Consider the following 26,731-nt stretch of genomic DNA (forward strand, 5'->3'; position numbering starts at 1 on the left):
ATGGTTCTTTGTGTTGCTCTCTGTGCATGAACAGGATTTCCCAGTAGTGCCCATAATTGACACCACTTAGGTAAGGCTCATTTCCTGTGAATTCTGGCCAATAGAAGACTTTTTTCAAACTAAAAAATATGGCTGTCCGAGCAAGTCAGTCAGGCTCAGGACAGTGTCCTTGGACAAATGAAAATGACTGATGATGTCCTCACTGCTGTAGACCTCCGACAGGTTACTGCGCTCTCTGTAAACTCTTTCCTTGCTCAGTGTTCGCTGCACAAGGTTGTTAGGATGCAACAAATTATGAGCCACGTTTTCTTTTTTGCCATTTGTCACCACTGACTGTTACCATGGAAACATGGCTCTTGGTTCAGAGTGAGGACTTGGGTAGGTTGGCTAAGTCCATAGTTATTTTTGTGAAACTGTCTAACTTGTATTTGACTAATCTAAGAGCAAAATCAAGACTGGACTAATGCTACGGACCAGTCTGCACACAAACTGTAAACAAAATTTTAACATATTATCAACTTGTAAGTTGATATGACAAACTTGTTAGCAAGCAGCTGTCTGTTTACATTTCACTTATATTCACATATTCTACTTACACATCTAGCTACTCGCTGACTTTGTGTGTCTGTTATTTGGTAAAGTGAAGGTAGCGTACAGTGGGTTTATCAAAGCCTTTTCACTGTAAACAGCTTTGTGATGCTGCCAATAACAATGCTGGTGAGAGAGTGGAGACAGAATTAAAACAAGCTACAGGCCTGAAAACCAAAACAATGAGCTGAAAGACGCTATAAAGCTCTGTAGAGCTGAATGGAAGAGCAAAGTTGGGTAATATTTCTCTGTGGGTTCATCGCTACAAGTGAACTCTTTCCAATACAAGTCATCATATGATCCACTGGCCATGTAAAAATAATGACCATAGCAGCTTCAAGGAAAATGGAGCCCTCTAGTTATCTCCTACCATAATTTGTGACACCACGTCATGACAGCAAACCTATCCACTGACTGGTCAGATAGCAGCTTCATACCGTCAGTAATAATTCAAAACCTGGATTGCAGATAGTACCAAACACACACAGCTCTATACAGTGCAACCAAGCTACACCCGGATGACCTGAGTGGCTGATGAGTAAATGTTTACTGATGTCATGGTCAGTGACTTTGCATAAACAGTGTTGGTTATGATGTGTCTCTATATGGCACAAGGACACATTTATGCTTTTGGTGCATAAATTGATCGCAATTCACAAAATATCCTTGTGTGGGAATTGAAAAAGACACATATAAGTGACTGAATTGAGCAGAATATTTTAGCCTATAATCATTTCTCACATGTACTGAACAGGAATATCACATGCAAAACACATCAAGGATTAAAAAAAAAAAGACATTGGCTGTTGAAAATAAAGAAAAGCAATGTTCAAGAAAGTAAAATTATCGTTGCATGCTCTGAGCCTTGTATCCATTGAAATCTTGTTAGTTTAAATCACATCAATGTTGCAACAGAAATTACCTTAAAAGGATTACTCTCAGTAACCAAGATATAGTTTGCATTTTACTGTGTAATTGTATTATCCTTGGATCATCCCGGCAAGTGACTGGCTCTTAGCCTGATGTGACTCTGACCTGGTAACGTATCAGCGCTGACCTGTGTCTCTTATCAAAACCATAGGCATGTGGAAGTGTCTGCTCCCGCGGTTGCCCAGCCAAGTGCTGAGCTGCCTGCCACAGTTGCCTGGCAACTGTCCAGAGCTTCAGGGAAAATGATATGGACAGACACTCACAAAAGCACTTGCATACACACATTCAAGCACTTCCACATTCAAGTACACAAACAGCTGCATGCATGCGCACGCAGAAAAAGTCACTGCATGCTCAATCAGATATGTGCATTAACTAGCATGCTAGCTCAAGCTAGCATGGCCCATCAACCTCTTTGCAAGGGCAACATGAAGAGAGGAATTGTGGTTTATCTTCCACCGTTGAAGTCAAACAAGTTCCCTCCCCTCTTTCTCTTTCAGTAAGTTTTCTTTCTGATTCCACCACGCAACCCCCCCACACACCACCCCATCTGCTGAGTTGGGCTTCCTACTGACTTTAACGCTGAGAGCAGCAGTTTATGAGGCTGAACTCATGCATATTCAACACTTGCTTTAGGTAACAGCCAAGGAACTGTGAGGAGAGTCATCAACCTCTAAGTAAAGATACAGGCTGAAGACAGGGAAATGAATGGCTGAAAGACGACAGAGGAGTAGTGAGCAACGCATGGAGGGAAATTTAAAACAGAAATATTTACAGCCTATTGTGCCACGCTGAGAAACATCTGATAATAACCGCGACCTTCGATGGCATGATTAAAGAACATCTTTCAAAAAAGTGTATTTTATGAAATCATGAAAGCATAATACTACTACTGAATACAAAAAAATAAGAGGGGAGCACTTTGTGCATTGATGAGATGAGTCATGATAAAAGCCATTAGCCCTTATTGATATGGTATCTACAGCAGAAGGATTTTTATTTCATATTTTATATTTCAAGAGAACTGCCCCACATTAAATGCAGGCTTTCAATATTTTGAACAGTATGTTTAGTGTAATATAATGAACAGCTTTATTCACTACATCCTCTGTTGTCGAACATCTCTGCAAAAGCCTGCACGATTCACAAGTGCACAGTCCAGAGCTGAAGTGTGGTCAGTCATCTGACTGCCTGACTACTGAGATGGGAACATGCATCTGCAGAGTAATTTTTAGGACTGAACAGAATGACTGCAGTGGGTCACTGAACATATTTCTGTGAACAGAGAAGAAAGAACCGGGGGAAAGGAAGGGAGGAGAGAAAGGGGTAAAAATAAATAAATAAAAATCCAGAGACATAAAACAGGTATTAAACCGAATATTGCCCAAAGCCACTGTTGTCAGATCCTAAATGACAAGGGAGGTGAAAGGAATATAGTGAAGGGCATATTATATAATTTCACTGTGACGTCACACAGGAGATGATGAGGGATGTCAAAAAAAATCAAACGGAAGATATTGCATTTTTAATACACACAGAAAAGGTGACTGAAGAGAGGAAACAAATCTAATTTTCTCTATATATGAGTCACTAAATTGATCAAGCAAAAGTAGAGGCACTATTAAAATTAAAAAAAAAAAAAAAAAAAAAAAAGAAAGAAAAAGGAGAGAAAAAACATCAGCAGATGGTGACTGTCTCCTGCACACTGAAGACTAAAGAATCTGTTTCAATGATTCGAATAAAGCGGATTTGATTATTCAGTTTTATGCAGCAGCCTTGGAGATTATCTGCTGTGTGTGACTGTGACCAGAGCTGAATATGACATGACCTTTGACTGTACAATATACAGTATGTATTGATAACTTAACGCCTAATTATCAAAAATATCAATGAAAAATCACTGACTCTGAGGTACAGTCTAACTTTGAGCAAGTTTAAATTCAAATGTGTTAATATAGCTGCTAAAAAAAAGGGGGTGATTTTTATTGATAACATATTTCTGTCTAGCTTGACACTGAAAGTCTAAAGCATTGTTAACACACCCTAGAGGCTGCTGTTTCCACCATGTAAAAGAGTTGTATGATCACTTTCATTCTCTAATTCAAAGAACTCCTGCTGTTCTTTACCTCGTCCACATTCTCATTGGATTATCAAATGTTTTACACAAATCTGTTAAAGCCCCTTATTGGCACTGGAAGTTCTATCTGAAGGCCTGCTGGTGGGTTCATTTCTGTGATGTATCGCTTTATATGTCAAGTATATCCAGAAATGAAATTATATCGTAATTGGGCTCCCTCCTGTGGAACTACTGTGATTTCAGTACACCACCCATAGGCTCCCAATGTCATTGTATTTATTACCTTACTTATCGCATTCAATTTTTACTCTCATGTGTCCATTCAAATGGTACCAAGCTGTGCAATAAAACGGGGCTGACGTGCAAATCTGGAACGCTCTGCTGAATGCTTCAAATGTCGCACTGACAGAAAGACATTTTTCGGGAAAAAAAAAGTTCTCAGAAACAAATGGTCACTGATAAAAATCCCAGTCAGTGACAATTTAAAAAAACTGATCAAATTAAATAAACTAAAACCCTAAAAACAAAGACTCATTTGCAGACAGGATTTTTAATCACGAAACTACAGATACAGATGATGCTTTTGCTCTTACATGTAATATTCAGCTATTCATGAGATGTTTAATGTGCCATAACTCTTAGCCAAGTGGATACACTAGAGGTTATACTGCAATATCTGCAGTGTGGGGCTCAGAGTACTGAATGTTTGCATGAATTATAGTATTTTAGAATTTATAGTATTTGAGTACATCATCTGGTTGTGGTTCCTTCTCCTTCAGTCAGCTAGGCTTCAGACAGAGAAATAGTGGGTTGGAAAATCAAATAAACCAAATAATGCCTTAAGGATGCTTTACAAATCTTTGCAAATCAGTGTCATCAACCAAGAAATCGTTTAAGTAAGGGGTTTTCAAAGCCTAACGCTGTGCCCCCCCTGCCCCAGACAAAAATGAGTCAACTGTGCCCCAACTCCCCATGTTACAATGGAGTCTTGAGTTTGCTGTGGGCTACAACTCGAGTCCCATTTTTGTAGCCCGTATTTAGTATTAAAAATATGCCGAATTCGTCGTTAGCAGTGCCTGTTTGCAATGTACCCAGAGTTTCACTGGATTACTTTGAGACTGAAGGAAACCTCAAAACATGATGATTCTCAGGCGAGTTCTGGATGTCTGTGTAATTTTTCTAGTAGATTCAAAATCAGCAGAAGTTGTAAGCACCGACAGAATCTATACATGCTGTTTGTTCCCATAAATGGATGGTTTTAAACCTATGGTAGAGATTTTTACAGCATACAGCGGTGTGGGAAAGTATGGTTGACATTTTTCAGACACACTGACAATTTGAGTTTGATCTGGACACTTTATGTGGTGTGTAAGATGTCGAGCATGCAGTTTGACTACCTGCATTAATTATATTCCTTGTACTTGACTGGTCCAGCTGTGCATCTGGCTGCCAGCCTGGCATGCAGATTGGTGCCAGTTTCGGTCAATATACCTATAAGTCATTAGTGTTCAATGTGAATTTTGCCTGTAAGATGTCCTTGGCTCTCGTTTTTTGTGTTAAGAACCTGAAATCTCACACACAATCGCAAATAAAAATTAAACATACTGTTGCCATCTCTGCAAAGAAATCATCTCTGATCTCTTAATACTTCATCTGTAGATCCAACGTCTTGGTTCGCACTTGAATCTAGTCACAATCAGAATGTCACTGAAGCAAAAATGACTTTAGTCCTCCATGCTGTCATCACAGTCAGTGCACTATAGGCGAAATATGGGGATAGAAGTGTTCCTGATTGCTGGCAGAGTGGGAAGATTGTGGCTCTGTGCAGGGAGTGGGAGGTGTGTTTCATTTGTATTTAGGGACAGCTGAGTTGTGAGAAGGCAGCAGGCTGAAATTAATTGACAGCAAAATCTGTGCTGGCTAAAAATACTGTTTGTCACATTTGAAAGGATGTTTTTCAGAACAATGGGTCATACAATTTGAACTGATTATCAAGGCTAACTGGGCTGAGTAGTATTTATGGATGTACTGACATTGTTTGACTGGACTTATGCTAAAAATGTTTTCATGTGCATGGGCGTGTAAAATTATACTTATTAAGTAACTGTTTGGATGCTGTTTACTAGTGAGTCACAAACAGGGTAGGTGAGCACATCATTTTTTAATTGACCACTGTACTCGATAGGTAAACCGACTGCACTCAGTACAACGGGCTAAAGTGAATGCTTTTTCTCTGCATTTAGTGATTTCAAGAAAAACACTATAAAATATAAAGTAATAATAATTCTTATTATGAGTAGTGATAGTGGTACAAGTAAACAAGAGAAGGAATCTCAAGAGTATTAATTGTGGTTAAACTTTGTATGGTTTAACATCAGCATAATAGAGGTAAAATTCACTTCATCATATCCACTATTAGGTAATTTAATTGGCATATCTGATAGCTTGAGACGTTACATGATCTCATTGTGTCTCTACACATTTTAAACAGTGTCATGTTTCTGTGTTTGTTTCTGTTTCAGTTTGTCGAAAACATTTCTCTTTGACTGTGCCCCTCTTAATTTCTTGTTGGTTACACATATACTGTGTTGTAAAAGTGTTGAACTACATGTTCTCTGACACCAGCTTGGGTTTAACAACTTTTTCGTGGTAAAACAACATAATCAGGCCAGTAAACAAGGCCTCATGCTGCTCTAATCAATATTTTTGTATTAAAAATGGATGAAATGACTGTGAAAAGTGTGACAAATCCACTGAGAATCGTCACCTGACTGTGCTTCCCCTCAGCCCAACAGAGCCACTGTGCATCTTTCAGTTCACTGTTTTGGCTCTGTGACCTACAACTTTAATGTTGCGGTTCAGTCTTACTGCTCTCATCAACCTTGCTCCAGCTGTATCTTGTATCTTCATAGCCCTGCATCAAGCGACAGACACGCAAAGTTACAAGCTGGTAAACATAGTTTAGAAGCTAAAGAGCCAGGTACCTTAAGGAGTTGGGGGAGAACAAGAACAGAGCTAAAAACACACAATATTGGACTTAGGTTGACATGACTCCAAATGAATGCTACAGTTGTTCTGTATCTGCTGGATATGCACATATGAAACTTGCCTGCTAACAGGTTAGAGAGAATTTTAAAAGGTGTTCATGATTGTTAATGCTAATGTTGCTTGGTGAACGAATTCTAATGCAAATGAATACCAGTGTTACTGCATAACCAGGCAGCTGTTTGCTAACATGTTCACTATATCAACATTGTAAGGTGACAATATGGCCAAGCTGTGTTCACAGCTTGTAAAAATCAAATCAACAGACCACAAATATAGATTTTTTTGTGGCAGCATCTACAAAACAAGCTTATCCAATATGTGTTATATCTCTGAGACAAAACTTATGAGTAACTGAGTTATGTTAAGACCCAAAATACCACCCAGCACAACTGTAAGTATGAAAATTAAATTTTGGCAGGATAATAACCAAACAAAAGTTAAATTCACAGCTCCTTTCATCCCGTGTAAAAATTGTGGTTATTAAATGTGGGGGTATTACTGCGAAGTAGGCTGCTCTTACTGAACTTCCAAGTAAAAAGCTGAAATTAGGTAGAAAGTGCAGAGAAACGTTTCCAGAAGAAGCGTTTCATCTCTCTTCCTGAGGTGAAAAATGTTCTCACTCTCAGAGCCCACGATGGTGGGCCTTTCCCCAGAGTTCATTAATTAGTTAATTAGTTAATTAGTCTGAACAGATGGCTATGCAACACAAATCAGAAGGCTCTCTAGGCCTGGAGCAGGAGGAAGGTAGGAGAAGGTGAGCTGAGCAGCAATCTGATATCTCAACTGTCACCAAACCTCTGAACCAGGCTGTGTGCAGCAGACATTTTCTCCTCATTCACCCATTTTATTGCACGACAGGGCATATCATGAATTAATAAGAAAATTCCACAGAGTGTATCATTTGCTGCAACATCACATGTGCATGTGTTGTACCGGAACCGGAGCACAAGACGTTAGACCATATGCAAGGGTAGCCGTGGTCACGTTGCAGGAGCGTTTATTTGAATGAATACTTTGCATCAGTGCAGATTTTAAAAAGCATTTCTGATGGTTTATTTTTAGACTGTTTCCACCCCCCCTTCTGTTTCCTTTTCCCTCACTGTCTCTCTGTGATTCTCCCTCGCTCATCTGTCTCTATTCCCTGCTCTCTTTTTCTTCCATTATTCCCAACTCCCTATCACTCTCTTATGGGCGCAGGCACTGTATGAAATGAGGTTGGCATGTGTAAGCTTCTGTGTGTGTAAGTACAGGATAATACTAAAGATCAGAACATAAAACTATTAAAATACGGTATGCTTGTGTTTCTCACTTTGACTCAAATGCTCAGTGTCAGAGTGGAGCACTATTAAAAATTCAGATGGATGGTGCATTATTCATATATGTATTTTACACACGGCACGCAACCAAGAAGCGCACACACACGCTTACACACTGTCACATGTACAACAAGATATTGGTGCACAGGCAAACATGCATGCTTATGCTACACAAACATATGAACATGGACACACACACACACACGAGGATAATCGCCTTAGTACAGTAACCCATTTAAAGCATATCTGGGAGTGAGAGACACAGAGCACACATTCGCCCACATACCGAAATTTTCAACAATGTTAAAGGAATCGAGGACACTGCGTCATCCCTCATAATCACTCAGCAGGATCGCTCTCCACCTCGATGTATATGCATTTTATGCGTATCCTAATGACTGTGCGTGTGCTGCGCAGTACACAAGCGCAGTTCTTCAAACATTTCCGACATGAATCACAGCAACAGTGTCAATGTAAATCAGCCAGTTTGAAACACGGCTGAGCACGTCTATATAGGAGAGCAAAGGAAGATACCTCTGAAGAGCGTTTGGATCAGCGTGTAATTTAATACCAAACTCAACAAACCTGATTTCAAATTGTGAACTGAATATCACGCCCAACATCTTAATAGTCACGGTTTTTCTGACAGCTGTGAAAAAGGCCGCATAACGAGCTAAAACTGAGCCGGATAAAGCTGCGGGTCCAGGTCCTCATTTCACTAACTCTTAGTTTTGTCCTTGTCCCTGTGCCTCTCCACTGGCACGGTCAATAGCGGTTTGGATCATGTTACCCTCTGCTTATACTCGCTGCAACTCTTGGACAGCATCCTAAGCTACTCCCATTTCTCTGTTTATCATTATTCTGATATGTTGAAACAGGCATGATGCAATAAACAAGATCTGATTACACAACCTGGCAACTGAAATGACTGACAGAGATAGTCTATGTGCAAACACCTCCAAAAGATGACGCTGAATGTAAATAGTTGACTCCACTGATGCCCAGCAGCACAACGGCTAGGTGTACACACATACACGCACACACACACACACACACACAGCTCAACCCACGCTCGCAGGCCATGCAAGCGCTGCAAAGCTCCAGCAGAATGGACAAATAGAATACCCCTTAATCCAAAAATACACTTAAAGCAACAGACACACACAGTGCTTTTTTCAATGGCTGACTGTACACCAAAGGCACTCAGTGGTCGGTGATGACTTTGAAGTCAGTTTTCTTTGCAGAAGTGCATGTTAATACAACAATTAATTAATCAAAAAAAAAAAAGTCATTTTCAGGTTAAGTGAAGCCAATAAATACACCTGTATGTGTTTTATTATGAAATCCCTGCTGCACGGAAAAATTATCCAGTGAACAGATAATGGTTGAAGTGATGACAACTGAGCAACTTTAGCAGCGGAAATGATCACTTAGGATTAACTAAACCTCATTGTGCATGACTTCAAGACTGAAATCACTTTTCTGTGCACACAAAGGCTGTGATCGTACATGCATGTTTCCAAGTTCCAGGCCAGTAATATAGTAGTACATGTATCAGGTGTGCATTAGACCTCTGCTACCTAACCCGAATCCTGACACTTTGTCAGGAGCTGTCAGGTTTGAGGTTTGGGTTTGGTTATTTTCAGATGTAATTTATTAATTTATTCCTGTCTTTCGCTCTCTAACTGTGCCAGTCGACTATGTTGATGCCTGTCATGTGTTGCAACCACAGTACATATGCAACACCCACTGGGAGGAGGAAAACAGACAGGGTGTAGCCACGGTGTTGCATTAGCCCTGCAAGCTAACAGTCAGAAATCGATGAAATAAAGCAACAATATGGCTTCAGGTCAGGTTCAGCTCCTAAATTTTTCAGTACCAGTCAGGTTCAGCCAGGTCGGGCCTTAAAGAAGCTGACACCGGTGAGGGCCCCATTTCCCCACAGCATCTTAAAGTGTAACTTAACAGTAAATCCACCTTTTTGAGTTACAAAAAAGTGCACAGTCACTTTATTACACTGTCCCGGTCCTTCAGTGTTCATTACAACAGAGGTCATTTTCCTTTTTTTTGCAGAGAAAATCCAGCAACTCTTTCTTCTACAGATACAAGAAATATTTGAAAAGTCTATGAAGCTCCTCAAGACACAACATCGTGAACTGCCAGGCAAAAGAACTGGAGTTAAATATGTAAGTACGGTTCTATGAATTCTGAATGACCGTCAGATTAAATATTACTAATATTAGATTAAAATGAAAACGGCTGAAATGGTGTAGAAAGTCATGGGGAACGATAGAGGGACACTGGAGCACTGATGTGACACAGCAGTGACGGTGGTGGGCAGGTCAGTGGCTGTGGGGTGGCACGCTCAAGCTGAAGTAAACTGTTAAGACGCTTTTTAAAGATAAGATCATCGAACAATCCATTATACAAACCTTCACTTTAGAGATACATGTCAACACTGCTGAAATGTTTTAAGATGAGAGGCTGCTTTATGTCAAAAAACTCAAGAAGCATCTTTACAGTATATATGTATGTAAACTGATGTACATATGCTTTGTAAAGTTAGTGTAAAGTAAGACACTATAAGACATTCAGAGTACAGGACCCTGCAGACTGAGGGGTTCATTTTTAGGCATTATGTGTTCAGTAATGAGAGGGACACAAATAATATTAATAATATTTCCATTGGGTGCATTTAATGCTACTTTTTCAAACCGCAGGTTTCCCAAGTGGACTGTATGACCATTTCTACACATATTTTCATGGAATGCAGTTGTTTAGATACAGTATCTGACACACAGGGACTTATGTCAAGGTTGGATGACACATTCAGATAAATTCTGTTTACATTTTCCATCAGAATTTACCAAACTTACCGAGCACACCCAGCCGATAGTTCATGGTGACGACAATGACATTTCCATAGGCAGCGAGGACGCTGCCATCGAACATGTTCCCCGAGCCCTCCATGTAGGAGCCGCCGTGGATGAACAGCATGACGGGCTTCTTACGACGGTCCCGAATATCTGCACAACACAGACAAAGGTGTTTGTTATTTTCTTTTTTTATTCATTTTTGAGAATTGAAGAAGAAGCCTAAGTGTCCACAAGCAACAGGTAGTGTACCCAGTTTAATCTGGCAGCTCTAGATTTATATAACTGTAACAGTCCTGTTTGTAAAGAGATCCATATGGAGGATTTTCCAACCTCCTACAGCCTGCGATTCACTAGAAAAAAAGATGAAGATCCTAAGTATGAAACATTTCCAGTAGACTGCCTTTAAGTTGGCAGCAAGTATTTCATGTCTGCCCCAGTGGGCTTATCCTCTATATTTTATTCTATGATGTCTGTTTCCCCTCTCCTGTGCAGTGGTGGTACCTTCCCAAACTGTTATGCCCCTCCATGTGTGGAGCAAATGGTGCAGCCATTTCTAAGGCCTTCTCTGTTATTGGTGTCTTTATGCCCATCAGTGTGTTGCTATGGTTCGCTCTGTCAGCATGTGTGTGTGTGCTGCTCCTCGCCTGAAAGCCCCCCCACCCCCCCATGTCGCAGCGTCTGTGGTATGGTCTGAGTTTCTGAGCGTGGATAAGGCCGAGAGAGCTGCCAGTGCAGCCCAGTTAGGCTGAGCGTCTGCACTGTGCAGGGCCTGTGGATAATTTGTATGAAAGCCAGACCAAGTGGAAACATAAATAACAGCCACAGCATCTGTTTACCCTGATGAGCTTCAGCACTCAGAGATGGGGAGACAGGGAGATAGGAGGAGAGAACAAGAGATAAAGGGTGAGGGGGGGGGGTAAGACAGAGAGAGGAAGGAGATGAAAATAGGGCAGTGTGAGGGATCTGACAGGGGCAGAGACGTAGACGGGAGGTTTTGTACCAAAAAACACGATAGCGAGGATGAAAAATATGAAATGTTACAGAGCGAGTCATAAATAGAGAGGTACGGTAATGAACACTCAAATTCACACAGGATTCTCACCATATTCATACAGACACACACACACACACACACAAACTCTTGCATAGGCAGCTGCGATGTTGAGTCGCTATGGAAACTGCTTCTCGCTAATAGAACTGCACCAGCCATTCCATTGCACCGACTCACTGAATGCCTGTTGCCGTGGTAACAAATTCTACTCACGTATTTGCACACCCGCCTGCATCACCACCTGAATCTCAGGTTACACATGCACTTGGGTGCGTCACTCACAGTCCAACGTACACACAAGTGAACACAGCAAAATGGCACATATGGCTTTCACACATGCAGACATCTTTTATGGATCATACGAATGACACAAGCAGACTGGCTAAAAATATAAATTTTCAGTCACACACTCCGACGTGCTGCTCTTTTTCTTCTCCTCTCTGGTGTGTTCTGAACCTCGGCTGATTTCCCAGAGGGTATGTAAACAAGTTCAATTATCCTGGCATTACCAGGACAGTACAGAGGAGTGACATCAGCAGGCTATCATCAGCACTCGCAGCAACACTCATACCATAAATTAAATCCTCAGGGAGACAGTGGCATGGAGCTGCCATTTTAATTTTTAGGTCCAATCAGTATTTGTGTTTTTCTGCTGTTAAATTACTGTTTTACTTCCGTGTTTACAAAGACTACTGATGTAAACATACTTGATGCAAACCCACCTGTAAAACATCCAAACACTTCTATAACAATGTCAGACTCACAATAGGACGTTTAGCAAATATAAACCTGTATGAAAACTGTTTGGGTTTTCTGCAGTTAAATATTTTTTAATGATGACAGACACCTAATGGTGTTATTTTACAGATCTGTCTCAGAATCACTCCTTAACTTCTCAATGATGCGCTGGTATGGGAATTTGGACACAGTGAGTAAAATCATTGGTGACTAGCAGCCCTCTCTGTTACACATTCACACAAAAAGCTACATCCGTCCTTTCTAATCCAGAACACAGTCCCTTTAAACAGGTTCAAAAATCAGCTGCGGCAGGTTCAAGTTTTCATTTATCCCATGTGCAATGAGTGCTGTTAATTCTAGTATTATATACTGCCTCTTGAATCCTCACACAGCTTTGTGTGTTTTTCTTATCTTTATTCTCTTTGTTGCCGTTTTCCTCGCTTTAAACAAACACCCTTACAGTCTGAATTGCTTGTATAATACCGGCACTTTTTATTGTCTCGTGTTTGTTTCATGTTTACGTGTTTGTGCTTTTATGCTGCTGTGCGGAAAAAAACAATTTCCTCTTCCACAACAATAAAGATCTGAACTGAACCATCTTTTTCCTCCATCCATTCTTCCTCCTTGTCAAAACCTGGCGCCTTCATTACCCACAACACAACTCGACTGCCAACAGTTCGGTGACAGGGGTGAAAGGAGAGTTTTAAGAGGTGGTTGGGCAACTTTTTAGTTTACATTTGCATCTCAGACTGTCTTTAAAAAGGGAACAAGCTTTTCAAGCCAGGTTCTGCTCCATTAGCTTTGACAAGACACTGTATTTTCCCACTGAGGCTTTCTTCCATTTTGAAACAGCAGAAATGTGAAGTTAAATGTGTATCTACTGTTGTACTGGACAGTTAAATTTGAGCAGCTTGCAATTTTTATGATACGTCAACAATTATGTTAGAATTTACCGACTACATCTCCTTTGAGGTTTTTATAGCACACCAGTGACTAAGATTGCATTCAAGTTGTTTTACAACCAGAGAATTTCTATATCTGTATTCACAATGTAACCATATAGTGATACAGTATATCACAGTCTTTTACTTTTTTTATGCACAACAATTAAACTAAACTCAATCCATATGTGACTCCAAACTAACTGAAATATAACCCTTCTTTTTTCACTTTCAGTTTTTTAAAACTGTTATACTGTGAATAAAAGAGTGAAAAGAATTTTTCCTCAATAATTCAGAACCACAGAAACCATGAACAAATTAAAAGCTAAAACGGAAACATTTGCTAAGCTCAATAAAGGGCAGGGGCAAAGTAAAAAAAAAAAAAAAACCCTAAATGGAAATAAAAATCCATTCATTTTAGAATAAAAGATAAAAAGCTCATGCATACCTACAAAGCCTTAATGAAAGGTGGATAGGAAATGGTACTAATGTGGCGTAAAAGAAGAAAACTTCGTGCACACTATCTCATCACTTGTACACACTTCATTCTGATAACATTTTGGGGCTTTAGACTTTCATCAGGTGAGCTTAAAAAGAACAATTGTCTAGATTTTATTCTTAAAAATATGGGACCCATGCATGGTCATGGTATTTTGGTGAGAATACAGGCATTTACATTACATACATACAGGCTCTGGTGTTAATAACAAATTGAAGATGGAAAAAAAGATGGAAGCAGGATTGGGTATGTACTGAAGTGAGGGGGCCTCAGAACAAACAGAGAGGTGATTAGGGCGTGCAGGGTCACTCGGATCCACAGCCTATATGGCCAACAAGGAGCTCACTGTCTCTCCTGCCTGCCTCTAAAACACTGGTACATTATTCACTCCTCTCTTTTCTACCTATCCTGATACCATTGTTCCTCAACATCCACCTCCCTCCCTCACACCCATCCTCAATGTAACGTCTTACCTCCCAATAGAAACTGCCTACTTTCTACTTTTCCATTCCTGTGGTCCTCTCTCACTCATTCTCTTATGGAAATCTCGATTGATTTGGGTGTTAAAGTTTTTAGCCTGACTCAGCACTTGGGGTTTTTGTTTTTTTTTTGCACCCAAACCCACACCCAAGTGACGCACATTCTTGCAAATAACTTTCAAAATGAAGAATGTAATGATGATTTTTCAACAACATTTGGGAACCCGTGTCCAAATCCATACACCCGAGCAATTAAGTGAGGAATTCAGCCCTACCCGAGCCCTCCTGATCCTGTCAAGATCCATCAGGTGTTGGCATAAATGTCAAGCTCTACCAGTCTCCTTCTCATCCCCCTTTTCACTCTGTCTTTCTCCACATCTCTCTCACTTTCAAAGCTCTATAAATGTCATTTCATCAAGCACTTGTCTTCATTATGACTATTTCTCCCCCTTGTTGCCCTCCGCTGTGCTCTCGCAGTTCTCAGCTTTTCCTTTTTCTTTCATCTCTATTCTATCGCTCTGCTCCTCTCCTCGACAATCCTGCATGAATCCTTCTGTTTTCACCGTTAAGAAACCACACAATTGGATTAGCTACATCTGTCTCTTTTTAAACCACAGCAATTAGAGATGCAAGGGGGAGAGAATTCAATACCCAAATAGCACAAATAGCACTGTGCTTAAGTAGACACACATGCACAAATGGAGATGTAATGCACTCTGTGTGTGCATAATGCTATGTAATATACACTTAGACAGTACGTTTGGGCACGTATACAGAAACATGCTGTCTGCACAGATTTTGGCTGCATCAGTAAAGAGCAGTGAGAGCATCTCCTTTTGACTGCAGTGAACCTGAAAATGTAGAGCACTATGCAGAAATCCCCCATTTTTTCCTTCTTTGAAAAGGGAAACTTGGAGAAGGCCCAATAACATCACAAAGGACAATCACTCAGAAGACTATTTCATAAGGACGTTTTTGTCACTTGTGTGCTAGTAAAAGCAGTTAACAATGGACAGCGTAGCGTGAACACAGAGTGGTGAGTCTAAGATGATTATTAACACAGATACAAACACAACATTTCCCCATGGAGTTTCAAAAATGGAGCACGAGGAGAAAAAAAAAACATGCAATTAAAATACCTTCATCCCTTGGTCTGTTCATTGTAGAGTCATCATGTTTTTTTGTGAGCGGACCTAAGGTTCAGAAAAAAAGGGGGGAGGAAAAGACAAAAGACAAAATTCAAAAAGGCTGCATTTGTAGAAAAACAAGAAAGGATTACAGGAGAAAAACAGCAAAACTGTAAGATGCTACGTTGCGTTGCAATTGTGTGACTGTGCAGCTGAAGACAAAATGTTTACAAGGATTACACAGTTTCCTGAAAAGATAACCCCAAACCCATCTGTTTTAACTGCTTAGGATCTAGTCACGGACTGCCTCGTAAATAACCCCAGAGGCCACTTCTCCTCAACCCTTCTCCCAATCAGTCCTGACACACTGCTGCTTTGTAAAGAAAAATCAATGAGCAGAATCAAGCCATCACTCTTTTCAGTTAGAAAAAGCAAAGGAATGCCAAGACACTCTGTATCCTGCTCCAGATCAGGACAGTGTTGCAGTCCTATGGCAAAAGTTCCTACACAATCCAGAGAGACTAGACTGTTAAAACAGTGAAGACACACACACACACACACGTGGGCAGGCACAGATACTCATCATGAATACTGTACATGTGACCCCACACACACACACATCGTGCACAGAGAAATGCAGGTATTGAGCTTGAAATGTGTCTTTCCTACCAAATCTCCAAAGAGGGAGTGGTTTTTGATATTTACACCGCCTGCAAAGGTTTGTGACAGGATTCCCCTCACCAAGGTCAAAGGGGAGCCCCACATTAAGCTTTAATGGTAACGCCAGTTAAATGCTCCATAGGACTGAGCCAATAACAAGCATTTATCACAGTGACCAACCAATGCCCTGGCGCGTCAACCTCTGTAAGTCTGAACTGATAAGGATCCCATTAATTTGTTTTTTTTTTTCTTGGTTTCTGTCAGCGGAGCTTTCCTCCAGCCCACAATTAGTGCCGCGTTTAGGGTCGTTCTCAGTCACTGTCCGCACGTTCTCAAGAAAGTCATTAAAACACGCTCACGTTCACACACCCGCAGCCCCACATGCATTAAACGTCCACACGCTACACAAAGCATGTTAACGCTGTCCTTATCATCTGTTGCTATCCTCCTTGTACCCACCCAGCTCTCCGGTGGGGAGGCGTTGCAGTCACTCATTTTAAAGAATACTCTACTACGTTAGGTTGCCAAGGGGTTTATCATTCTGTCAGTTTGCTGCTGACATGTCTGTTTCTTTCATTTTGCCGGGAACCTCACAGCGAAGTGATGGCATTTAACCTTTTCCTTTTCACACTGCTTTGGTCTACTGACGAAAGAGGCTCCGAGCATCACTGCACTCTACAATTACAATGCTGCAATTTTACCCATCCCTCTATATGAATATGGTTTCCTGATATAAAATGTTTATCTTCTGTCTAAATGGAAAAGGATCAATGCTGAATGGATTTGCTGCATCCTCTGAGTACCACTATGCAGGCGCTCGATCCACAGAGCACTTCCTGCCATAGAGGGAGATGGTACAGTAGTTGGTGCTGGGCTGCAGAGCAGACAGGTAGACAAAGCGGTAATAGATAGAAAGGCACATTAGCCCTCTGTCTTGTCAGCACTTCCCCACTACTTAGCACCACTCTAAAACCACACCTCGCCGCTTAATGGAGACTATTCTGATTTCATTTGTTTTCTAATGTCCAATAAAGAACTAACCTATATCTGGGGATAAGTTCCACTCAAAACAGTTGCACTTTGTAATGGCCCATCAGACTTCACCCTTCACATGGGCACCTCACCTTAGCACAAGCTGCATCTTGGAGTTTTTTAGTTAAAAAAACAACCTTCTTCTGTGTGTACAATTATTTTCATTATCAAATGATTTTTTTTTCTGCTTATTGATAGTTCAGTATATAAAATTATAGTTTCCCAGAGCCCAAGGTGAAGTTTTGTTTTATAAGATCAAGATTCCAACAAGGCTAAGAATCTATAGCCATGCTTGCTGCTCTGTAAGGCTGTACTCAGGCACAGCAGGAGTTTGAGCTAAATGCTAATGTCAAAACGATAATATGCACACAATGACAATGCTAACATGCTGATGTTCAGCAGGTATGTTTACCATGTTTACCATCTTAGATTTGTGTGTTAGTATGCAGCTAGTGTTTGTCATAAACCAAAGTACTGGACAAAAAAACAAGATGTAAAGTTAGAGTTTTCCACATTTCACTGAGAGCTAAAAAAAAATAACCACATGCTGGATGAAAACTCAGGGGGGCACCAAAGTCATTAGGATTCATCCTCTGGGGATCGTGAATAACTGTAAAAGATGTTGTGCCAATTTAGTAGATATGAGTTATAAGTAATAAGTATAAGTAAAAACTTTACTTGCTGGTGGAGGAAAAGAGGATTACCAAAGTCAAAAGGGTTCATCTTCTGGAGAGCGTGAATGTTTGCACACCATTTCATGGCAATCCTGTAGTTGCTAATTTATTTCAATCTGGACCAAAGAGGTGGACTGACCAACAGACCAGCATTGCCATCATGCTGCTAGCACGGCTAAAAAGGCTAAAAATATTCCATTTACAATGATACAAAACTCTGAAGAGAAAATCTGAGAAGCCTGATAAAAGATAAACAATTCACCAACTATTCCTACTATTGAAATTTATCATCTTTTTATTGATTGACTAATGGATAGTTAAGATCTGCATTGAAATACCTGCTCATGGCAGTATCTAGGTCAGACATTTTGACAATAGACTCTTTATGAAGAAATACTACACAGGATTAGACAAGATAAACAGCAGCTAAATGCAGCCAAAGTGAAGCAATTCACTTCACAAGGGTCAGAAACATATTTCCCATCACCACAGCAGAGGCGCCTTTCAGTAGGCTCTGTCACATGATGCAATGGGCCACTGGTCAGTGAAATGCATTGGCCTACACTGGAGCATTTAGCTTGGGTTATCCCAGCACTGTTTGACCTAATGCAACTCCATCTCTCAGTCAACAGTGTTTCTTTTCGGTTCAGTGAGCCAGTGGCCAGAGCGCAAGCTGTCTCCCGTCCCTTTCCATTTCCTCAGTGCAGTAAACGGGATGAAGCTGCAGTATGTCATGTCTGCGGTGGCCTGTCTGCTTGACAAGGTGTCAGACACAGCTTTGGTTCAACCACCCCCCGCCCCACACATGCATCCAGGCAGCAGCTTCCAGCACATGCAGTCCTATCCTTCTGCTCTCCATCTCTGCTCCTGTGCGCCCCCCCCCCCCCCCCCCAAGCCTCTAGCTCCATCCTTGCCTCCACTGTCCTGCCTCCTGAAATATGGTTTTTAATAAAGGCACAGTAAATGGCTGCTCTAGCAGCAATAAAAATGAAGGATCTTAGGGTCTTGGCTGAGGAGTGTCTTGAGAAAATAGGAATGCAGTGAGACAGTGCTCTTGCCTCGCAGCCTGGACACACAGGAGAGTTGTGGCGAATGCTGGAGAAGGAGGCAGGAAGCAAGAGAGAGAGAGAAATGGAGAGCATAAAACTCCACTGGAACATTTGTGTTATTTACATTATTCTAAGAAGTTATTTGTATCTCGTTTGAGAAGTAGCAGGCTGCATAGTGGCCCGCGGAGGGGGGCAGGGTGGGAAGAGCTCATCTGCATTCAGAACAGTGACCCCTTCTACCGCCATCTGCATAAAGATGGAGGAGAAGAGGCAAGGATGGTTTCAGAGAGGACAGAGCAGGAGGGGTGAACAGATGCAGAAAGAAAAGAGAGCTGTGAATTTTCTTTCTTTTGTCCAAAGAATAATGAACAGAATATGTTCAGTCAGAGTATTTCTGGGGGAGGGGGGGGCATAACTTCAGGTAGAACAGGAAGATAATACGTAATGTTGTGCTCTGGAGATTTACTGTATCAAAATCAAGCGGTGGAGGCCAGATCTGGCACCAAAACATTTAGATCCAGGCTGTGTATGAATCTGTGCTGCCAATTCATTCTGGCCCACCTACATCCACTGTGAGTGGGAATGCAACTCCTCGCTGCCAAACACAGCACAATACCGCATCAACATACACCCTTTATTCATGTTTGACCATCACTTTGCTGGTACCAAGTCCGGTACTACCTAAAAACTTTGGTCTGGCTGAAACACCACTAAAGCACTGATTATACTCTGGGACAGATGTGAACAAATGTAGACTTGAACTTGGAAAGCGGGCGTGCTTCTATACATACTAAAATAGGGGATGTGTGTATGCAAATTTCATGGTGGTGCTAGAGAAAAAGGATTAGGATTCATCGTCTGGGAACCATGAATGTCTGTGCAAAATCCACATCCATAAATTTAGTAGCTGAGATATTTCAAAGAAAAACAAAAACCTGTTGGTGGCTACTTCTTTCTAAGGAAATTACCAGTGACATATTCAATGAGGACACATTGCCATTCACATTTGATCAAATTACACCCACACAGTCGTGGTGAAGCAGATTAGTTGAGTTTTTTACCATTAAGTTCTTAGTAAACCTTTTAAGTAACCCCCCCCCCCACCTCCCTATTTTTGATGCTTCTGACTTAACTGCAAGTTTAACACCGTGTAAACAATTTGAGGGACTGTGACGACAGTTATACGTGAAAAATGTAGTGTTTGATTTCAGGGACATTTCCATCTCCTTCAGTCTCTATTTTTTCCTCTCACACACAAGGCTGAACATATCCTTGGAGACTGCATCAGCCTTGTGTAAGCAGTGACCCCTGACAATAAGTGACAGATTCTGACAAGCAGACGGGGCTACATGTAAAATCTGTCTCACTCATTTGCACACCTTTTCTCCTGGGACTAACACAGGAGACTCTACATGATCCTCCCAGTGAGTATGTGACATATGCAGTGTAGAGGATACACACTGTACGAGTAAGAGGCCTCATTCCACCCATGGGTGTACAGTGTCCCATTTGTTCAGATTCAGAGTAGTTAAATTTATTTAACATTATGGTTTTCAGTCCTCTTGTCTCTGGTCTCACTTTATACAACAGTAACACTCAATATTTTCCTGTGAAGCAGCAATGAAATAACCTGCAACACTGACACAATCCTGCTAAGAAGAGTATGGTTTCAGCTTTAGTTCTAAATACAACAATGCGATACACTAGTCTACACTAATCCTGAAGTTAGACTTCATACATGATGTGTTTTCTTGAATACTCTCAGAGAGCTCTTTGGTGAGCCCATTAACCATAGACATTTTAACATTTTATCATTATCCTCGCTGACTGTCACCAGTAGCTTATGCCTTGACTCCAACGATACGCTTTGATCCAGTGTTCTTTTGACCTGCCCATCTGCTTTCTCCAACGCTCTCCACAAGATCATTAATGCAAATACACCCAGGCAGTCTATGAAGAGGTGGATGTTTTACCTCTTCAGTTTTCGGCTAATTTCACCCCAGGAGGCCGCAACAAGGTTGTCTTTGGCAGTATATTAAATTTGTTATATTTATACTAACGTAGATGCTACAGCAGCATTAGTTTTCTAAGGCTGACCTCAGAAACCACAGTGCAACACAACCGTGAAGAGTAAGTCGAACCATGAAACTGACACGTGCATCCGGACACAACGGTTACTGAGGTTTAAAACCAGATGCTTACCAATGCTAAAAACACAGCTAATTGCAGCTCTTTGTTTGGAGTTCAATACAAACTGCCACACTGCAAATGCAACATTGATCAAATGGTTTGTCAATAGATAAAATCCTGTCTGTGAGATACAGAATAACAGGCTGTATCAGTTCAGTAAAGCAATATATGAAAGGGTGGATGTTAACCCTTCAGATAACTGAAATGATGAAATATGCAGGTAAGTCCAGCTTGTTGATCACTAAAAGTAAACCACGCTTATTCCATATGGGATACTCTTGAATGGACTTGCAAGGTGAAGGTCACAGGGGAAGCCAAACTAGCTCTACCCATAATACCAGGCGACCATTATTGGCTGCACGAGATGTTTCAGTGTTATAAAACCACACTACATGTGGGTCTGATTATGTTGATTTATGAGGTTTTTCAGATGTTACAACTGATACATTTTAGTAGGAGTTAATAATTAAAAACGAAGTTTCTTTGCTTTTAGCTGAGTCCTCTGCATCAACTGCTGGTGAAGAGTTGGTGGAAGTCTCATGCTGGGCAGCAGCAGACCCACACACTGAGGAACTGGAAATTAATTTATACTCAAGGGATCCTTAAATGTAGTTTTCAATATCAGATTAAGAAGTTATGTTTATGAATATCCATGAGGGGTATAATGCCATATTTTGAAGGGTGGTTGCGTTGTTTTGGTTTGTTTCTCATTAACATAGTTTTTACATTTGTAATGATTTTGAACTTTCAAATACAGTGTAAGTTACTGCTTTGTTAAACGTAAATAGAGGTGAAAGAAAAAAGAAGCACAGCAGATCGATAAATAATCTTTACCGTGTTTTTCCCTTTCATGAAGGGCGTTTTAACAAATTTCTCAAGGACAGTTACATTAGGCAGTTCCTCTCTGATGTTTTAACCTTCATCTAGTAGAAGCAAACAAGCTAGCAAGGACTAAAAGTACAAAACAGATGACAGCAAAGAAATTAATTCAATTAATAGAAGAAACAATAGAATAGAAAAAATGTTTGTTTGTTTTTTTTTTTCACAGAAAATGCTCTAAATGCAGGGTCTTAGGTCAGTGAGAGAGTTGACTCTTCTACTGGCTGAAGTAACACAATGTTAATGGTGTCAGTGAGTCACTGTTTGATTTACTACATCAGTGGTTCACTTTGTTCGGTCACTCCAAACACGTGTGACTTCCTCTGGATTGCTCATGCAAAAGGTTAATGTTAGAGAGCTAATACAATTACTGTGATGAAGATATAATTTTTACAGACAATTTAATCAAATTAGTGTTAAGTTAAAAGGCAGCATGTCACAATGTGACTACTAGGTATAAAAATGCACTTGAACATGTTTTGTATCATTTTAAGCATTTGATCAAAATATTGATCAAAATTGTTCAAATTAGTTGGGAAATTAGTTTTAGCAATAAAAGTGTACATAATTGCTTAACAGTATTAGCAGAAGGACGATTTCATATGTGACCATGCTGCAGTACGGACATCTCGAAGATGATTACACTCAATAACAAACTAACTGAGACTGGTTTTCATATAAACCCAGGGGATTATCAGAGAATATATTCTTTGGTAATCTCCTGAGTGTCTTGCGGCTCATGTTAAGAGTTCTCCTTAACGTCAGCCATTAATCCTAACTAATTTATCAAAATGACACTATTCCAGGAAGCACTGTCACAAACATGAAAGTTGTTTTCACGACCTGAAACATTTGCGACACAAACTAATCAGGGATTTCCCTCTTACACTGACCTTTTCCTGACCCTTTCTGAAAAAAGACTAAGTTCATCTCCTCCTGTATCTAGTGCGAGAGTTTTGTCTCACTTACCATCTTCAGTGGGTACGTAAATGTTGAGGTAAAGGCAGTCCTCACTCTGGTTCTGAACATAGGTCGCTGCAGCATCCAGGTTGTCTGTGAACCACACCGGTAGCATGATCTCAGGTAAAACCCCGTGCACATTCTGGGGACACACGGGCGCAAAATGGGTGGCATTGCGAATCTCTTGCCAAGAGCCCGGAGCTTCGGGAGGCTGGAAGCGACGCTCGCCGATAGGTGCGGTGGCATATGGCACACCTAAGTACTGTTCCACTGGGCCCAAGATCTCATTGTTGAGCTCCTTCCTGATACCACGGACCTTTCCATAGCCTGTGGATACTATGGGGTGTTTCAGGTCGACCCGTTGACACGAGGAAAGGGTCAGGTGTAGCACTAGTCCCAAGAGCCACACCAGACAGTGATTAGCAATCTGCTGAGAAGTATAATGATGCTTTCCACCATAGCCTTGGTGGCTGGCAGCATTGAAAGGAAAAAACAACATGTCCAAAATAAGGGCTCTTTTAGTCATATCACTAGGACTTTAGCTGGGTGTAGACAGGGATCACAAACTCAGCGGGTTATTGGGGATAACAAAGGCAAAAATAGGGTGTGTGGAAAAGGGACAGGTTAACAGTTTTCCTAGAGTGACATGGTGAGGCAGAGGGTCAGGTCGCATTCTCAGGTAGACTCTGTGGTCTCATCCGTCTTCCTCTTTGAAAAACTCCTGATGGGTCCAGATCTGCAGTCAGTGAGCCAATTACACCTGGAAGACAAACACACACACATACACAAGTTGCAGGTTTGAGTCAGTGTGCGTGAATGTGAAAGGTGTGCTTATTAAGCCCCGTCAATGTTTAAAAAGGCACAAGAGGCCAAAATGGGTAAGCTGATTTTAGAGTCTGTTAGCTCAAAAAAAAAAAAAGGAATAATGACACTTCACTGTGGATGACTCCTTTATCGTACATTTATAATAAACTGTGGCTAAGCTCTGCTTTTCCATCTACCACAACAGACGCCAAGGGTTACATCTGTTATGTCATGTGCTTTTGTCGTCTTGAAGATGACTGATTTAACCAGAAACAGTGATGTCTGTCAGAATTTAACCTCTTGTGGTTAAATTTGTTTCATTAAAATTTAATTCCATTGTGCCACAGCTCTGCTACTTCTAGAACACCAGTGATAAATATCTACAAAGAAGCCAACTATGCAGACTTAATTGGACAGATCGTTCAAATGAAGAAAACAATGAGCAGCAGTTTTTTTTTTTCATTTTCAATGGGAATAACCAATGCACAAGCCAAATACATTCAAAACTCAACATATGAACTGCAGTAGAATGCATCTACAAGGTTTTATTTACCTGAAATTTTTAAATCTTTTTTTTTTTTTTGACAATAATTGAAAAAAAATAATTGAAGCTTAATGCATACAGAATGTAATGCATTCCTGGATGTCAGCAGATGACAAAACAGTAGTAAATTATTGAGGACATCATCACTGTTAGTGATGAGCTGCTGGATCATGTCTCCACCTACCATCCCACCACTTTAATCCTGACTGAAATATCTCATCAGCTACAGGATGGATGGCTTTGGCAGCACTTTGGTTTATTACTAAATATCTGCTAAACTAATGACATTTCCATCAGCCTCTGCAGTACTTTATGGTTATAGCTAATTAATAAATCTTACAATGCTAAGATGCTGATCCATGATGGTGAACCTGATAAACATCAGCATTTTAGCACCGACAGTGTGTTAGCATGCTGACATTAGCATTTAGCTCGAGTTTCATGATGTACACACTTTATCTTGTTCTCTAACAGAAGCTAAATAAATACTTTATTATGCTATTGTTCCAAAATCAACAGTATTAACAAATTTGCAAAAAATTAAATTAAAGTTGCAGTTATGTTAGCCAGCTACTGTATTGCTACTGTCATGGAGAGTGACAAGAAAGTGACGAGGTTTTTGTTTTTATTATTTATTTATCTTTTTGTTTTGTGCTATTGCAGAGTCATCTGACTGCAATATCAATCCTTGCTTACAAATTTTGCAGGCTGTATTTGGAGCTGCTCTTTATGATCAGCAGCAGTAGAGTCCTAGTTTCCTAAAAGCTTTGCCTAGAATCAGTGTCTTGTATCCAGATTGTGTATAGAGTTCATTTCACAGTTGACATCCGAATGTGTCCCAAGTTCAGTTCTCATCAAATGTCACATCCTTTCCGGACATGAACATAACCATGTACATCACATCTGCCCATGTGATGCTTCTCTAATGCATTTTGGCAGCAAACACACAGCTGTGGAGGGAGACAAATGTAGACTATGAGGTTTGTAAACTTATTGTAAAGTTATGGTCCATTACTCAGGTTAATTATTATTCTGCCTTCACATGCTATCAGAAATACTGGAAACACTGGTTCCCAATTTAGAAGTTGAACTTGGGAACTCATTGGTTTTGCAATTATTACTTCAGAAGAAAAGCGTACAGTGAGTGTGTGAAGGCAGGGTTAAATGTCTAAGAATATTTGGTCTGGTTGCAAAAACTTAATTTGCAGTCCAAAGGGAAACTTTTTCAATTACCACTGTGTAATGTGGCCCCTGCTTCATATTTTCATCTTCCAGATAATTACAGTACTTTGAAGTGTAAAACAACACTTGTCTTGTAATTAACATCAACCCACAGAGAACACAAAATAAATAAAAGCATGTTCAGGCATCATTCTGAGGAGCGAACAAGCAAAAACCCCACTGGCCCCTGCACCCTTATTAGCCATCCACACTGTGTCAGAGTTAGCCTTTCCTTTTCAACTCAGTTCAGTTGGTTCTTGCTTCCACATCATTACAGATGAATGGGCAGTGCTTATCGCACTCTGGCTTTGGGAGACAGAGCCGTTTAGGTGTGATAAAGGCTTTATGTGGCGCTAACTGTTGGTTGAATGCCACCTCATCCCTCCACCCTCAACCCTGCAATATCCACACTCCACAGCCAGCCAGCAGACACAGTAAAACACAGAACAAAGATGGTGTGCAACATTACAGGATGTTAGAAGCTAGTGATGTGAGTGTTACTTTGCTTCATTATAGGACAAAACAGACAACAAACTGGCTGGGAAAATATTCCCTCTTGGTGACTGCATCTTATGACAACTCTACATATTCTAAGGAGGAGGTGAGATGTGTCAGGACACTGTGAATCCTCATCAAAAAAGTTATTGAGCATAGTCAAGCTGAGAACCCAACTTGAAAACAGAGAAATGATGAAAAGAAAACTGTTAATCATACACGGCACATGACTTATTTGGAATAAGAGCCAAAGAAACAAGAGAGACGTGTTCATTTCTTCAGATAAAATTTTTGCATTAGGATCATTTAAGTAGCCAAGTATGTTTAAAGGACATACTTGTCATTTTGGGAAATTTGCTTAATTGTTGTCATGCCCATAGTTAGATGGTGAGGATCGATGCTACTCTCACATCTGATTATTAAGCTACATTTAGGAGATGGTTAGCTTTCCCTAGCATAATGACTTGAAACAGGAGGAAACAGCTAGCATGTCTCCATCCAGGAGAACTTATGCTTACTAATTAACACTTTCCTTCCACGATGTCATTGCTCC

At 40.6% G+C, this 26,731-nt stretch overlaps 1 protein-coding gene across 2 annotated transcripts in view; it reads right to left on the bottom strand.

The window, feature by feature from the left end:
- nlgn2b (neuroligin 2b) overlaps positions 1–26,731 on the bottom strand; it is a 53,959-nt gene that overhangs the window by 7,803 nt on the left and 19,425 nt on the right. Inside the window, exons 2-4 of one of the 2 annotated variants that reach the window (XM_041051308.1) lie at positions 23,124–23,874; positions 15,683–15,736; positions 10,836–10,985 (exon numbers count right to left, since the gene is read on the bottom strand). In XM_041051308.1, the coding sequence (XP_040907242.1) occupies positions 10,836–10,985; positions 15,683–15,736; positions 23,124–23,640 (721 nt within the window). In that variant the 5' untranslated portion in view covers positions 23,641–23,874. Of the gene's footprint in view, positions 1–10,835; positions 10,986–15,682; positions 15,737–20,300; positions 20,321–23,123; positions 23,875–26,731 lie in introns of those variants that run through there. The other variant, XM_041051309.1, reaches the window with a different exon arrangement.

The sequence above is a fragment of the Toxotes jaculatrix genome, chromosome 12 (genome assembly GCF_017976425.1).
Source record: "Toxotes jaculatrix isolate fToxJac2 chromosome 12, fToxJac2.pri, whole genome shotgun sequence".
NCBI lineage: Eukaryota > Metazoa > Chordata > Actinopteri > Toxotidae > Toxotes > Toxotes jaculatrix.